The 17,431-nt window shown below is 49.0% G+C and overlaps 1 protein-coding gene across 1 annotated transcript in view; it reads left to right on the forward strand.

Moving 5' to 3' along the window:
• LOC131291367 (rho GTPase-activating protein 190) overlaps positions 1–13,849 on the forward strand; it is a 37,742-nt gene extending 23,893 nt beyond the window's left edge. The window contains exons 3-13 of the mRNA XM_058320567.1: positions 4,526–5,093; positions 5,170–6,314; positions 7,808–7,819; positions 8,207–8,659; positions 8,740–10,367; positions 10,585–10,629; positions 11,349–11,948; positions 12,028–12,413; positions 12,742–13,090; positions 13,163–13,442; positions 13,565–13,849. Coding sequence (XP_058176550.1) covers positions 4,944–5,093; positions 5,170–6,314; positions 7,808–7,819; positions 8,207–8,659; positions 8,740–10,367; positions 10,585–10,629; positions 11,349–11,948; positions 12,028–12,413; positions 12,742–13,090; positions 13,163–13,442; positions 13,565–13,763 — 5,247 coding nt within the window. The 5' untranslated portion in view covers positions 4,526–4,943 and the 3' untranslated portion in view covers positions 13,764–13,849. The remainder of the gene's footprint in view (positions 1–4,525; positions 5,094–5,169; positions 6,315–7,807; positions 7,820–8,206; positions 8,660–8,739; positions 10,368–10,584; positions 10,630–11,348; positions 11,949–12,027; positions 12,414–12,741; positions 13,091–13,162; positions 13,443–13,564) is intronic.
• Positions 13,850–17,431: the final 3,582 nt, after the last annotated feature.

Raw genomic sequence — 17,431 nt, forward strand, 5'->3', positions numbered from 1 at the left:
ACTTGAATCCTTTACTGGGATTCGAATCCCAAGAGAGTGAATGAATGAGTAAAAGAGTTGCTAGTCGCCGTGGAGAATCAAATCTTAATTTAGGAGTCGAATCTCTACTTCGAATTCGCGTGACTAACAACTCTTTTACTCATTCATTCACTCTCTTGGGATTCGAATCCCTGTTACGGATTCAAATCGTCTCGAAGATTAATACATCATTTTACACGTTTTAAATCACAAAATCGACTTAATCGTAATGATGGTTCACTCAAATCTTGTTGAGTTGTTATTCTCATCACTATTATTTTGGTTGACAATGTACACTTGGTGATTTTTTACTTCTAGTTTTAATGATCAAACCACCTTTCCCTTTGTTGGAATGTGTATTTGACAATATTTGTTGTTGATTAATTGGATGAGATCAATATTTTCTAAACAACATATGAGGCCAGACAGACACACAAACGTTCAATTTCATCTTTGAAATAAGTAAAGAGTGGATTTAAACATTTCGATCAGCGTTGGAGTTTTGCATTTTCGATAAGCCACATTGCGGAAAGGCTCTCAAAAACATTTGGATTATAGAGGATTGTAACATGGACTCTCCTTGGTCGAGTTTAATGAGCCATTCAAGTGGTAAAATATTGCATGTAGAATTGTCCGCCCGAATCGCAGACGCTAGACCACTGTGCTATTTTACAGCGGCGCTAATAAAAATCCTGTCCACCCGGGAGGGGATATCCAATCCGGTGCGTTGAGTGTGACAACCCACTCTCCTGCCTGAAGTTATGACATCTCTGCATATCCCCCGGGAGGAAATGTGGGCCATGTTTGATGAGTCGTGATTGACGTTCGTGGGTGTCCGATGTGTCCAGCCGAGCGGGAGAAAATGCGTTCGGCGCAATCTTCCGGCCGACATTACCGAGCTTTACGATTGCTGCACCTCCCGGAACGCACCGGGAAAAATGGCGTATTCGTTCTTAAGCAGCCGCTCCTCCGAGTACGTTCTTCGGTAAGCCGGGGTTTTATATCCATCGCAGCGGCGTGGAAAGTTTCTGCCCGGAAACCCGGAAGAAAACCCAGTTCTGGCGCGGTGTGCCTGAACCGGTTTAATCGTCCAGTCAGCTGTGTGACGGATACTTTTTCGAGTCCCTCCCCTCGCTCCTTGCTTCTTTCCATTTTCCCGGACTGCCGGAAGGATGCACTCCGGATAATCCGGACAATCAATTTTGTTTTTGCTCGGGTTTTATTTTTAATTTCATCGCTTCATCCTGTTGGAAACCTGCGATCGAGGAAATAGCACTCCTACACCCGTTTCCATGGCCTCCATTGTGTGCGGATTGGTTTTGAATAAACATGCTTGTTCCATGCTTATTTTTCTTCTCATTTGCGTTGTTTTCCAGTTTGTGCGCCGCTTTTGTTGTTAATTTATTTTAATATAATTGCCAAGCTGTTCGCTGAACATCGTTAACTAACCAAAACCCCACGGCCCCGGTTACGCCGAAGCTCGCCGGGCTACCGGGCGATCCTTGCGGAGAGTTTGTTTACCGCGGAAAATTCGTTTCAATTGTTTTACTTACCGTTGGTGTTGTTTTACATTAAATGATTTTTCTCCTCTAATTGGGGTCAAAGCACGAGCGAGCGCGAAATTAGACAACCAGCCGAGCCAACAGGTCGCTCTAGAGCGCGTTGGCGACGACGGCCATATTGTGCTCCGCTGAAGTTGACTTCATGGCTTCCAGCGTACACGGGCAAACATAGCAACGCGGCGTCGGGATCGCACTGGAAGTATGTAGAATAGCTAATTAAGTGCCTACCAGAAAGGTTCCGCCCTTCCCCTACCTACCCCCTTCAATCTAAACCATTCCTCCTAGTCCTAGGTGAGGACATGTCCCAGACTTCCAGCTAGCTACCTCCCAAAGGGCAGTAGGGACAGGGGAGTAGGTGTATGGTCGGGAACAATTCGCTGCACATGCCAAGAGGAGGGTGCAGGATGAAAACCAAACAGTGGCGATTTTCCACCGTACACCAGGAACCTTCTGTCACTCTAGGATTTTGCAGAGGAACTCTAGTAGTCTAGAACTGCAGCTGGAGTAGCTGTAACCAGGTGGTAAAAGGGGGTCGGAGGAGCTTCCACAGAATCGGGGACTTGCACTACACCTCAACACGCAGCCATATCAAATGGGAAAGGATTAGAACGGATTGTAGAAATGTCTGGTGAAAATATAGCAGTCCTTGAATTTCACAAGTTGGTGGAATCTGCCGCGTTTTCTCAAACCTGCTAGCGTTCTTAAGATGTAACACGTCTCACCTCAAGTATGTAATTGATAAAGCAATACACCTCCAACCATCCCATCGCAGTCCACGATCGGCAAATACCGATGCAAATGTCTGCAAGGAAAAAGGTTTTCCCCGGAGCGCATTCCTGCTAACAACTGTGTGGTCGCGAGTGCTCCGTCTTATTTTACCATCAACAGGATGACCCCGCGATTGTTCTGTGCCATATGCCACCGTCGACTGGGAGGAAGGGGGAAGGGGAGGGTTTAATGTTTGTTTTCCAATGATTGCGATGGTTTTCCATTTCCTAATGATATTGTCAGACGCTATTTAAATTATTTTTAACATCCAAACGCGGGGAGATGCTTAAGTGCGTGGTAGAATGTCTGCAGATAGTGCATCCCCCCACCCCGTGGCCTCCCCCCTCCCCCTCCCTCCACCACCACCACACACACGCCTTCCATCTTACATCTCTCCCTGGTCCCGTGTTCTGATGCGCAATCGCGCACCATTCGGCTTGCGCTTGTTGTCGCCTTCGGGTACCCCACCCCCTCCCTTCCGCCTCCTTCACCCCCTTTGGTGAAGGGATGCCGGGAAGTGCGAGAACGCCGGTATGGTTTGAAACTTTGCCATCGCCAAGACGCAGAGCAAGCAGGTCGGATTGATTGACGACTATCTACCGCTTGTTGGGAGCTGCTGCAGGGAAGGGGCGAAGATTGGAGGGGACATTTTCCTGATAAGGATGAGCTCCCGGCATGATAATGGCCCCGTGCAACAGCCGGGCTGGCGACTGTCCACCTTTTTTCCCTGCGACCGGATTGTCCGGATTTATATTGCTATTTTATTGCTCGAACTGTCGGTACGTATCCTGGTGCGTGTGTGACCGGTCGAGGAGACATGCTGTGTGTGTGCATGGATCATCGTTGTCGGGGCAGGAATCAGATAAATAGCGCCATCGCCGGGCTGCAGTCGTTCAGTTGCAACTCCACCGTTGGAAGACCAACACCTGTCAATCAAGCCAATCCCCATCCAAGTGCAACCAACACAACCAAAGCCTCCACTCACCTGATCCTTTTGTGCAACAGTGCAGTGCGATCCTCTAGCCGGTGAACACCGCTGACTTGCGGCCAGCATTCCACACCACAACAATCCGCCACTCAACAACCAATCAACCACCAATCCGTCGTTGAGAGCATACCTTGACTTCTTGGCTTTCCGTACCATTCCGCTCGCTTCCTGCTTCCGATCAACCGTCATCTTTTCCCTCAAACCTGTCGAATGGTGCAGTTGTGCAACGGTGTGCGAGTGTCTTTCCTTCCTTGCATTGCAATCTCGCAAATCAACGCAGGGGGAGACCTGTTGCATCAAACAGTTTCCCGGAAAAGAAAGTGTGAAGTTACAAACACTTAACGTAGAAGTGTACTGTGTCCGTGTGGGTGTGTGTGGTGTATGCAAATTTGGCAAAACATTGCGCCCCGAGAAAGAGTTAACCATTGTGAAAGCACTTTCTTAAATATTATAGTCCATTTTTCGATTTGAACATTGAAAACATGTTTATAATCAACTTATAAATTTCAAGCATATCGTTGTCGCAATCGCAATACCATCATTAAAACATTTAAACAAATATAACAACTGAAATAAAACAGAGTGATTAACATAAAACAGTGCATATAATTAATACTAAGCAATACACAGAAGATTGTTCGAAGTCAAAGAGATACATTTTGAAAAGTGGAAAACGGTGTCGGTTCAAGGAGTGAAAAAACATTTTTCCAGTGCACGAAATTTGGTCACAATTTATAAAACATTTTTGTACCAATTCATCATAAGTATAACAGTATAATCAAAGAAGAGCCTTGCTGAAAGAGAACATTTTAAATCCAAGAATAATAATTTTTTTTATAAGGTTTTGATAGTTTTAAATATCCATACAATTTTTTAGTACCAGAAAACATTACTCAGTTATCAAACAAGTCAGTTTGCATTAGGCTGAAATTGTGTAACGAAAGCATGTATTTTTTTTTAACTTAAAAAAGGTTTTTAAAATTTTAAACAAGTTGTTTTATTATACATTGCCGTGAATGAGTATCCTTGCGACGTTTTATACATGGAAGGAATCATTTTGAACAAAGTTTTGTTAGTTTCTTTGCACATTCTGTTCCGTAAAAATAGAAACATTGACTAACTAAAATGTGTTTGTTGTTGAAGTTATTCTAACCTAAGTTACTCTTCTTCCACTTTCTCCTCCCGATAGACAGCCCATGTCCGTGCCGAACCATACGCTGATGTGGCTGAGGTTGTAGACGGATCGATGCTCGCAAACGACACCGGAACGGAAGGAGTCACGTCAATTCAAACCCTATTCGTACGCACAACGCCTCGGAGGTGTACCGCTAAACCCCGCAGCTGCACCGTCAACAACACGTCCACACTTCCCACTGGCACGAGCAAGCCGAGGCTAGGCGGCTAAGAGGATCTTCGACTGAGTACAGTGTGCGATCAAAAAAAAAAGAAACCACCACAGAACAACTCCCTCCAATTGAAAACCACAACACAAACAAACAGCGAAAGAAAACAGAGTGCAATAGCATTAAGCGTCTGAAGTAACCCAAAGCCGCGCAAAGGTTCGACGAAGTTCTGAGTCCTACTTCCCGACAGGAGCGTTGTGAATAATGAAACAGATCAATGTGTCCGTCGTGGGTCTCTCCGGGGTCGAGAAGGACAAGGGGCAGCTGGGCGTGGGCAAGTCCTGCCTGTGCAATCGGTTCGTGCGCCCCAAGACAGACGATTACGCGATCGACCACATCTCGGTGCTGAGTCAGGTGAGTGTTGTACAGCGTGTGAACAGCGAAACATATTGATCCGAAACTAAACCTTGTTTTGTTTTCCGTGTTTCAGTCGGACTTCAGCGGGCGCGTAGTGAACAACGATCACTTCCTGTACTGGGGTGAGGTGCGCAAAACGTCCGAGGAGGGCGTCGACTACAACTTCAGCGTGATCGAGCAGACCGAGTTCGTGGACGATGCCACCTTCCAGCCGTTCAAGGTGGGCAAGATGGAGCCGTACATCAAGCGGTGCGCGGCCATCCGGATGTCGTCGCAGGAGAAGCTGAAGTACATCTGCAAGAACCAGCTCGGCATCGAGCACGAGTACGAGGAGGTGGTGCTGCCCGAGGGCCGCTTCCTGGTGGACGGGTTCGTGTGCGTGTTCGACGTGAGCGTCGTGCCGAACCGGACGGTGGAGAAGCAGGTCGAGTTCGTCACGCAGATCATCAACAACGTGCTGAAGAACAAGAAGCCGGTGGTGCTGGTGACGACCAAGAACGATGACGCGAGCGAGCTGTACGTGCGCGAGGCGGAGAAGATCTGCTCGCGCAAGGAGTACAAGGGCCAGATACTGCTGATCGAGACGTCCGCGCACGAGAGCATCAACATCGACCTGGCGTTCATCGTGCTGGCGCAGATGATCGACAAGGCGAAGCAGCGCTCGAAGATACCGTCGTACGGCGAGGCGGCCAAGCAGCGGACCGACCTGCTCACCACCAGCACCGAGTTCGTGACGCGCCTGATACGCACGCAGATCACCGACCACCGCTCGATCTGGACCACCTCGTCGAAGAAGCTCGCCAGCCACCGGGAGTGGAACGACTTTCTCGAGCTGTTCGGCAAGGAGGCCGGCCAGCGCATCTTCCGGCGGCACATCAAGAAGCTGCGCGAGGACTACCAGTCGAAGAAGCTGCAGAGCTACATGGACTCGTTCGCGTGCGTGCTGCAGGAGATCCTGCCCGACATCAACAGCATCAACATCGAGCTGGACAGCTTCAACGACTGGGCGTCGATACGGGGCTACTTCCGCAACCACATCGACTACGAGCAGTACTTCTTCGACGCGGTCGAGCGCGGCGGCAGCTGGGCCGAGCTGAGCGACATGAGCGACATGGAGGACGAGAACCGGATACCGTTCGACATCCTCGACACGCCCGAGGCCGAAACCGTCTTCAAGAACCACATGAACGCGCTCCAGCAGGAGCAGAAGCGGCTAGAGTAAGTCCGCCGCCCTGGCGCCCCCACCCCCGCCCCAAAAACCAATCCAATACTACCACCCCTACCTACCCGTACTTTCTCTTGCTCCACATCTGTTTGCCCTCGTTTTCCTCGCGTGTGCTGTAGGCTGTATTTGGGTTTTAGTTCTACTTATTTAGAACTTTTGTGTTGCGTTTTCCGCGGTATCTCCCGGTTTTGATTGCGTTCTATTCGAGTTTGAAAATTTGTGCCATTTCGATTTTACTAGCTTGCACCTGTTTTTGTTTTTCTCTTTTTATTTGTTTTCGGTTTCGAGTTTGCGATTAGCTATTAGGATTTGGAAAGTGAGTTTGGCAAAACTAAATGAACCATGTTTTACTTGCCTTTTTCCTGCACCCGCCCTCCGAAGGGAAGCAATGATGTTCACCGAGGCTTAACCTCTTCAACAAGATGCATTTAATGATTGTGGATGATAATTTTCCGAGAAGTTCTAAAAGTGAAAAACTCACCCCTCCGACATCGTGTCGATTTAAAACAATTGCAATCCTGTAACTGTGTTTACGCAATGCGTTTACGAGCCAGTAACATTTGGTTCCTCGTAGACGTGCAATTTGTTTCGAAGCTGCTGTGTTAATGTTGTGTGCTTCTATAAGCAAAAAAGCTAGAGTCAACAATCGTCCGGACGTCCGTTGATCCTGTGGGAGCAAAAACCGGTTCCCTTTCCGCGGCACGGAACAAATTCCTAACGAAACTTTTCGCGCGGAGAAGGAAGTTGGTGCATTGTTTGCTGAACGATCAAGGCGCGGAACAAAGGCAAGAAAAACATACATGGATTTGAGGGGGGGCGCGTCTCTCGTGTTTCACAGCAATCACGGTCGAACAGCCAGGCCCGTCGGCAATAGTTTCTGCCAACTATCGTTGCTCTTTCGCGTAAACCTAGGACGTGTAGTGGAGATGAACGGGGCGAACAGTAGTAGAGCGAACCGTTTTGTTTACGCTTTTCGTTTTCGCTCGTCGGCTGCTTTTTAGTTTCCTCCTTTTTTGTGTTTTCGTTTTTTTATGGTTTTTGTTTGTTTTTATTTTACCGTTCATTTGTTCAAACATACTTTCGTTTTACTAGATGCTCCGATTTATGCGTTCTTCGTCCCGCTTTTTTCCCCCACCCGCCCTAACCTATGTTCTCTACTCAACTATTGCTCTTTCAAAACCTTTCCTACTTACGACTCTGTACCGAGCCGTCGCCATAGATGGCATCGTCAGCGCGCCGTTGACTCACTCTAACTAAACGTTCTTGTATTTGTATCTCTTTTTTTTCATTCTCGTACCTTTTTGTCTGTCTTGTGCTTGCCTATTGTGGTTTCGTAAAAAAAAACGTAAATCTTAAACACTTGCCTCACCCACCACCCACCACACCACCACCCGTCACGTATGCGCGCGTGTGTGTGTGTGTGTGCGTGCGTGTGTGCGTGCGCATGTGTGACTGTGTGCGTTTGTCTGTGTGTGCCTGCCAACAGGATGCCAAAGAGGTGAATTGAAATGTTCCATTCTATCTATTTTCGTCCTTCCATATCCCACCCCGCCCCCCGAAAAAAAAAAACAAAACCTGCAAAACAAATAACGCAAACAACAAACTTACACACTCCGTGTCCCGCCCCACTTGGCACACACCCACTACCAAACGATCCCCGTCCCCGTCCCATGTCCGGGCCCCGCATCCCCCTTCCCGTCACAACCGACCGATGCCATGCCCCGACCTCGAGAGTGTGTGCGTGTGGGTGTTTGAGTGATGATGAGCGATGAGGCTCGGGTTTTGGTTGGTCGGTTTTTGTTAAATGTTTGCCCAACGCCTAATCGCAATCTGTTGCATCCGTTTTATCCCCGCTCGTCCCCAAACGCTCGTGTGCGCCGCGCAGGTGGAAGAAGCAGTTCAAGAAGCTGCTGGAGGAAACCGGCTACGTGACGCCGGGCAAGCAGCTGTCGGAGGTGCGCGTGCTGTTTATGGGCCGCGAGTGCTTCGAGGCGCTGTCCGAGCACGACTGCCAGCAGATCTACGACAACCACCAGCGGGAGCTGGTCGAGTCGGCCAAGCACAACTTCCAGGAGCTGCTGATGGAGCACGCGGACCGGTTCTACCACTTCAAGAACATCGAGCCGTCCGGCACGATCACGCAGAACGACATCAAGGAGATCACCGACGTGCTGCAGGAGGACCTGCGCTACAAGCTGCTCGACCGGCTCGACCAGGACCGGAAGGTGATGCTGTTCCAGCACCTCGGCTTCGTGCACTGCCCGATCCGGGAGCACTGTCCGGCCTTCCCGAACTGCATGGACGCGCTGATCGAGCGAATACTGATCGCGAACCAAAAGTACGTGTGTGCAATTGTTCTCTCCACTTGTCTCCAGCGTATCATCAGCTTCGTTTGCCTTTCTCTCTTTGTCTGTACAGCCTACCAAACCCTCGGTTCGCGCAGAAGGATGGCCAGTTGCAGCTGAACCTGATAGTGATCGGGCTGGACTACATCGCGAACGACTTCATCGACAAGATCCACCAGAACTGCAACGACAACGGAGAGTACATCTTCGACGGCCAAGTGTACGGGCTGAACATCGAGACGATCAACCGGGACAACGATTCGTTCTCGTTCGAGCTGCAATCGAAGGGGCTGATCTGCTGCTACTCGAACCGGGCGACGTTCCAGTACGTGTACGAGGTGCTCGATCGCCTGCTGGTCGACAATCTCGACTTCAAGGACAGCGTCAACAATCTGCACATCGTGTTCATGAGCGACGAGAAAAACGGCCAGAGCACGCTGCACCAGCTGCAGGCGGATGGGCAGTCGCTGGCGGAGAAGCTGCACTGCGTGTTTATCGACGAGAACGAGTTCTACGTGTCGCAGCAGCAGGCCAAGTTCGTCGACACCACGCTGAACAGCGTGATCGAGTCGATTCCGTTCGAGGACCTCAAGTACGGGCTGGCGCTGCACGACCTGCCCGATCTGCGGCTGATCATGTGCATCTTCTGCGGCGACCCGTTCTCCGTCGAGACGCTGCTGAGCGCGATGATGCTGGAGCAGTCGTGCGTGAGCGCGGGCGAGCGTAACATCATCTTCGAGATGTTCCTCGGCGACTCGAAGCGGCGGGTCGAGCTGATCCTCTCGTCCTACCACGGCGCCAACGCGTTCCGCGACGACCTCATCCACGGCTTCATCCTGCTGTACTCGAGCAAGCGGAAGGCGTCCCTGTCGACGCTGAGCGCCTTCTCGCTCAACATTCCCAACCTGCCGATGCAGATCGTGGCCGTGTCGGAGCAGGGCGGCGCCAATGCGTTCTTCGCCAGCGAGCTCTCGCAGCTGCTCATCACCGAGGGTAACGCGATCGCGGACAAGCTGCGGGCCCACTTCGCCACCGCCTCGGACGACGACGGTCAGTTCCGGTTCGCCTCGTTCGCGCCCTTCCTGAAGGAGGTGTGGGACAAGAAGCCGGAGATCGAGCACGCGTTTAACATGGAGGAACCGCTGACGATCGACTCCGGCGAGGGCACGATGGAGCACTCGATGCACCATCACCACCAGCAGCAGGTGCCACAGCCGCCGCCCCGGTACGAAAGCTACCTCATCAACGGTTCGTCCACCACCTACCGTGGGGGCAGTGGCGGTGGCGGCGGGGGACCGCTCCACCCGCACCACGCCCAGCAGCAGCAGCAGCAGATGCACCCGCATCAACACCAGCAGAAGATGTCCCAGCAGCTGTTCGACAACCGCTCGATCAACTCGCTCGACGATCTCGACAGCCTCAAGCAGCAAGCGCAGCAACACCAGCACCAACAGCAGCTCCACCATCACCAGCAGCATCAGCAGCAGCAGCAGCAGCAGCAGTATAGCAATATGTACTACTACGAGGACAGCAGCGACTTCGACAAGGGTGGCAGCAACCAGGGCTTCCAAATCTACCCGCCACCGACGACACCACCGGAGCCGGCACCGCCCGATCATCTGCTGACACCGTCGTCCATCCTGCGCCAGCTGAAGGCCAACACCGTCTCGCAATCCCAGTCGAGCCTGGAGGAGATCAATTGTGAGTATCTTCTCGTGACTCCCTTCTCGTGGTTTAGGGTTCTGCTTCTTCTACAGTGGCTCACCTTTCCGGTTATGGTTACCGCTCCACTACTTCCGAATGGCCCCGACGATGTATTAATAATATTTTACCACTCAACAAAAAACCCCTTTTAATAACCTGGTGCTCTGTTTGTTACTATTCCTTCTTTAAACTCAACCCCGCGGTACACAAGCAGCCGACGTCAGCGGATCCAAGGACTCGATCAACACTTACGATTCAGGTTGAACTCACTTCAATTACACTCATTCTTGCACCTGTGCACGTTACTAGCTTGCGTTGCGTTTTGTGTAAATCACGTGCAGTTCCTTGTAATCATCCCATTTCCTGTTTTCCTCCTTCCCTCGTGTTTTAATACTTAGTTGTTAGCTGTATACTTTTGTTTCCTTTTAACACTTTGCGTTCGCCTTCGAGTTGTAAATAGATAAAATTAAGTAACAAAATATAGTTAAATCATTTCAATCGAGTCGTAGATAACTTAACATTATAGAATTAGGGAAAACATTAACCGTATTTAAGTGGTAAACACCTGGTTTATTGAATATTTTGCAAATGAACATTAAATTTAGCTTATTACTTTGGTTAGCTAATTTAGCTATTTAATTTGGGGTTACTTTTGACTATTTGTATTATTCGTATTAATTTTCTATTTTGGATTGTAATTAGATTTAAATAGTGATCACTCTTTCGCTCTTTAAATAGTGATCACTCATCACGTTGTACAGGAAACATTTGAAAACATTTTACTTTACCTTAACGATTTAAATGGGTTAAACTTATTGTGTTAAAAAAAGATTCTTATGGTTCAGATAACATAATCTTTCAGCATGTATGAAACGCAGCATTGCATTGAGTGTTTTGCATCCATATGTGTATGTGAAGAACTCGCCCTTGTTTAAGATCATATTATAATTAGCATCATGCTTATTTTGCAACACCCAGGCTGGCTGGACGATGGGTTCCTCATCCAGAAGCAGGACAACAAGCAGAGTGAAGATCTGTGGAAGAACGTAAACGCGCACCACGCGTTCACCACCGGTCGCCGGCCGAATCAGTCGTCGTTCGCGAAGAAGATCCGCCCGAAGGGCCCGAGCCAGACGCTGAAGCAGCCGGGCAAGCTGAACCTGAAAAGTTTCGCCATCGTCAACGAGGCGATTGCGCGGATGAACATCGGTGGTGGAGGTGGCGGAGGGCCGGGTGGCGATGGTGGGGCGGCTACCGGCAACAACCACCCCGGCATGGGCATCCCGATGACGGAGAAGGAGAAGAAGAAGGCCAAGAAGTTGCTGCAGCAGCAGCAGCAGCTCGAGCACGCGCCGCTCGCCGCACCGGAGGACGACAGCGAGGAGTACGAGGACGAGGCCGGCTACGAGCAGATCAACGACGCGTTCAGCGACGCGGTCAACAATGTGGCGAGTCAATTATTTACCACCTTCTCCTCCGGCACCGGCGGCAGCGCTGGCCAGGGCGGCTCCGGACCAGGCGGTCACGAGATGGGCACCAACAAGAACAAGCTGCGCCAGCGAAGGGAGAAGGAGCAGAGTACGTAGTCGCGCGGGGCACTTTCCTCCGAACAGCTTTCACAAACATGATTTACTTTCCTTGTTTTCCTCCTACACAGTTTTCAACATCCAAGAGTACTCGGACTCGGAAAGCGACTCCAGCTCGCTGGAACGTAAGCGCTCGAACGATGGCTACTCGAAGATCAACCGCAAGGCGCAACCGCACAAACGACACCGCAAGAAACGCACCGCCATCCCGGTGCAGCCGCCGAAGATCCCACTCGGACCGTTCGGTTCGTCGGCGGGTGGTCCGGGTGGCGGCGCTGGCGTCGAGCTGCTGGGCGGTGGCAGTGGCAGTGCCCTCAGTTCGGCCCTCGGAATGCCCATGATGTACCAGAAGCTGAAGAACGAGCCGGGCAGCGGGATGGAGAAGCCGGAGCGACCCGCCGAGCAGGACGAGTCGAGCGTGGACGTTTCCTCGCCGCGCGACAACAACTCGCCGATCGTAAGCGTCCTCAATTTCGATGGCATTTATGCGTTTATTTAATCAATGCGAATCCAACATTGTATGATAATAGTTTAAGTCAGCATAATTGCCAATATGAAACTTAAGAACACTTTTGCAAGATTCAATGAAATATGATTCGTATCGTTGGAGGAATCATTATAATAATTTAATGATTGAACCCTCATTATTTATTATCTCGAGCATCTTGTTAAAAGTGTTGATCATAAAATTCTAACACATTGTGCAAAATCGAACAAAATAGGAGTGTTAGGGCACTATGAAACCCGTTTGTCTGAATCAATTAACAGTGTTTCTTTTCCAACAGTTCGGTGTGCTGCCTAAAGGTGGCGAGCGCGAGAAGCTCATCACGAAGCAGAAGAACTGGTTCGGCAAGGAGATCGACACGAGTAGCAAGAGCAGTAAGGAGTCGAAGGACGCGCGCAGCAGCTCGAAGAGCGGTGGCAAGAACTCGAAGAACAGTGCGGCCACCGGTGCGCAGGCCCAGCAGGCGGCCCTCGCCAGCCTGAAGCAGTCGGACAAGGTACCGCTGGTGCCGCTGTTCGTAGAGAAGTGCGTCAAGTTTATCGAGCAGGAGGGGCTCGACTCGGAGGGCATCTACCGCGTACCGGGCAACCGGACGCATGTGGACCTGCTCAACCAAAAGTTTGCCGAAGGTAATGCACTCGCACTCGGGTATGATCGAGCAGAATTTATTAAATTAGCCCAATCCCATCCATTCCTCGCAGACACGGACGTGGACATCGAGAAGCTGGACATACCGGTCAATGCGGTCGCGACTGCGCTGAAGGATTTCTTCGTCAAGCGCCTCAAGGGTCTGTTCAGCGCGGAGATGATGAGCGAGCTGGAAGAGATCGCTGGCTCGCGCCCCCTGCAGTCGATTACCAGCCTTAACATGGAGGTGAAGGCGGACCGCAGCTGCCGGCTGATATCGCTTCGGGCGCTGCTGAACAAGCTGCCGCCAAACAACTTTGCGATACTGAGCTACATCTTTCAGCACTTTGTTAGGTATGTTTGGGATGCCAACGACGGGGTCAAGTCAGTGGTGAAAATAATATGGTTCAGACACCAGAAAACTACGTGAGACATATTCTTCTACATATTCAATTTTGCACCTTCCTTCATTGCAGGGTGTCGGAAAACTCCAAACTGAACAGCATGGATAGTAAGAATCTCGCCATCTGCTGGTGGCCAACGCTCCTGCCGATCGAGTTCACCGATATGATGCGCTTCGAGACGATGCGCCCCTACCTGGAGGACATCGTGCAGACGATGATCGACCAATACCCGTTCCTGTTTCGCGGCGAGGAAGCGTTCGTGATGGTCTGATGCGAGTAAGGGCCGCGCGCGCGTCGTCGCCCGGATGCCGCTCGTTGCCGCCAAACGCCAACGCTGCTACTCCCCCATCGTCTTCTGCTGCTACTACCATCGCTCCCGCTGCTACCGCTTGCGTAGCCGAGCTGCAGCCATAATAATCTCGTCCCATAAGTGCAGCGCGCGAAACTCCTTCGCTGCGGAAGAGGCTTGCGCTGAGCAATGTAGATTGCGTGCACTTGAGGAGAAACTAGGTCGATCTGAAAACACAACGTACTCACACGCAAACACTTACCCAAACTCCCTAATTGCAACACGCCCAATCGTACAATATCTCCTACATATTCGTATATGTGCATGACAAATGTTAAATACACAGGTTATATTGATATATATTATATATTAGAGCAAAACAAAAAAAACAATGATTGTAACCTCCTGTGTCAATGTTAAGAAACGAAATCCCATATTGAAAATCCCTTTGTCAAACAAATACTGTAGGAAACGCAACGGAAACGAACGCAAAGGGAGGACGAAACACGGACGCAATAGCTCCGATTGATGAAGGAACGGTTCGTTTAGATCAGATGTTTAACGCGGCGTATGTGTGTGTGTGTGCACAACACACCACCTTCCCTTCCGGTATCGGTATCGACCCGATGCATTGATGATGCTAATTCGTGTGCCACCGAGAAGGAATCTTTCCGAGAAAGAGAAGAAACATAACCACACACGCGCACTGATGAACTAGCGGGAAAGAGGCACTGCGGAAACAAAGTTAAAAAGAAAGGGCGGTTAGCAAAAGCCACACTCTAAAAGAATCGAACAAAACTTTGCACTTTAGCTTTAAACTGTATTTTTTAAATATTTTTTTAAATTGTCAGTATTGTTAGCTCCCTCGAACAGAAAGCGGTTAGATTTAAAACAAAAAAAAAAAGGTAAATGAGTAAGATAAGCTAACAATTGCAAAAATAAATTAACAAAAGATCAAACCATAACGAGTTCGCGAGTTAGAGAAGGCTGCGGTAGGGTGGAGGAGGAGAACAGGATAATTATGAAATAGGAGAACAAACACACTCTAGTTAGGAATTCATAAATGCACCAACAGCTTGCTGCTGCTAGCACACGTGTAAGAGAGTAATAAGGTGATTCGCCAAAAACGTTAAAGCTAGGCAACACGTTCACCCTCCCCAAAGGAACAGTATATATGTGTGTGTATGTGTGTGTTCGTATATGTTCAGCATTTGTTGGTTGCTTTTTTAAATAAGCTACTAGCGTACGCTACTGCATGATATTTGGTTTTATTAGTTTTATTTTGCATTATTTAAACGCGAGCACGGTTGCTTCGCGTACCGATTGGCTCAATTTGTGAAACTGCAACCTATTCCGTGACATATGTGAGATTAATCGTAAACTAATTATTGCATTTAGTCGCCAAGGGAAGGATGCTTCCTTGCGTGCGGTCAGCGAAAGATTTGACGCGCTAAGTAGTAGATTTTCTAAAGAAACCAAGTGTAGAGGAAGAAGAATAACGAAGCAAAACCGCAAGACAAAAAAAACCGTCCGGCGGGGTGTGTGGCAGGTGTATATTGTTCGGCTTAGTTGTACATCGTTCGGGATGGGCGCGAATGTTTAGGGATTGGCAGCAGGAGTAAGAATCGGAAGTGTTGTAGCGCTTGAAAGATTTCATCATTGCACAGTATTCGCCCATAGTAAGGGAGTCTACTATCGGAACACGCTCGGAGGCACGCTTACACGTAAGAAACTAGGCAGGAATAGTCGAACCAGCTCGACAGGCGGAGGGAGGGAATCGAAGCTAAATAATATTAACCAAGTCAATCGGGATGCAGCGCCACGCATGTGCATTTACATTGCAGCGCGATGTGTTGCAATCCATGTTAGTTTCATTTTAACTCCGTGCAAATATACCGCGGTTGACCCAAGGGAAGTTAGAATAGCAAGCACGCGGGGAGGCAAGCTTGCTTATTTGCGTTCTCCCATAGAGGGCAGCAAACACGGAGAATGGCTCTGCTCCTCCTCCCTCTCGGACACACAGACACACAAAAGATTCCCTTTTCTCTGTCCCCGCTTTCTATGTCACTGTCTTTATCATCTACCGTTGATGTGTTGATATGAATGCAAGAGCAGAAGGTTAAAATTAAAGTATTAGAATTTAACAAAATAAAACTGAAATGAAAATGCACCGAAAGCGGGCACGAAGACGGGACACCTATCGCCCAGCAGTTACAAATTTCACTATACCATCGATTTACAAATGCCACAGACATTGTTTTTAACTCACACACAACAAACAGAAGGAAAAATGGGAAAACATAACTCCTGTAAACAGTTTGCCGAACATCATCCTACCGAAACGTAAACTTAAACGAAACCCAGTTGAAAAACAGAATCAGTATTTTTCTCGCGTTTGTGCGTGCAACCAAAAAACAAACCACAAGACGAACGTGAACGAAGAACAATTAATCTTCCCTAAAATCGTTACCCAACGTCGGAAGGCATGTTAGAGCAAGTATTTATTATGCTTTCATTCATAAAGGAAACAAAACTCTACGGACTCTTGAACAACCGTGCGTGTGGCACGCCAATTATAGATATATCTATACACAAAATTTATTTCATGCAGCATCGATCAGCATTAGAAGCGAGGAAACGAAAGGAAGAAATTTAGAGAGACGTGATATAAGACACAGAAACCGGATAGTAGGAAACGAAACAGAATGAGTCGAGACGGATTAGAGAAACAAACGAACCGACGCCATTATTTTCGGTTCTAGTCTGCCCTTGAAAAAAAAGGCCCGAAATCGGAAAAACAACGCTATCAATCCCCCCTTCCCCACCCTCCCACCCCCGCCCCTTCAACCCCCGGAAGGGCCAGAGTGTCATGTGTTAGGATAATATAAGATGCAAAACAGCAAAACTGTATTAGTATATGTGTGCAACGGTGGGGGATCGACATTGCCCGATCGCCAATGTTCGTCGTGTTGTATGTGTATTTAATGCTGCAGTATGGTTTATGTATCGTTTCAGTGCGTCTGCTTCATGTTGGGTGCACCGTTTCACACGAGGTGTACGAGGAGGAAAAACAGGAAAAGAAGTTGATGTTGAAAACTGCAAAAAAAAACAAAAATGTGAAAAAGAAAATGGTCGTAGAAAAGTGAAAAGACAAGTGAAAAACGAAAGCGTGCTCTGCACACCAGACCGTACATACCCATTCTATTGCAACTGAAAACCGACCTGTAAACAATTATGTGGTGATATAAACGTAAACTATAAATGGATATATTAGGTATAACATATGAATATATATATTTTTTGTTTTAGTTTGTAGAGTCTGTTGCGCTATTTGCTATGATGATGAACGCATCCAGTAGCCACTTCCCCCGGTCGGATTCGTCTAGCAGAGCAAACTGTAGCTGGGCAGATAGGTGAAAGAAACACGTAAAGGCAAAACGAGGTAGTTGAGGTAGCACGGGAAGCACATCCTGCACTCGAATGCTCGAATGATGCTGGCAAACTAGTCGGAGTGGGTGCAGCGTTTTTGCGGCGCGCATATTTGTTGGAACGTTTCGATTCTATCCCCTTTTTTTCGCTCGCTCAATTGCTTCTTAGTGTGGTGGTTGTAAGATTTGCTGCTCTGTTTGATCGTTTTGTCGCGCACTCCC

Source organism: Anopheles ziemanni, chromosome X, assembly GCF_943734765.1.
Source record: "Anopheles ziemanni chromosome X, idAnoZiCoDA_A2_x.2, whole genome shotgun sequence".
Taxonomy (NCBI): domain Eukaryota; kingdom Metazoa; phylum Arthropoda; class Insecta; order Diptera; family Culicidae; genus Anopheles; species Anopheles ziemanni.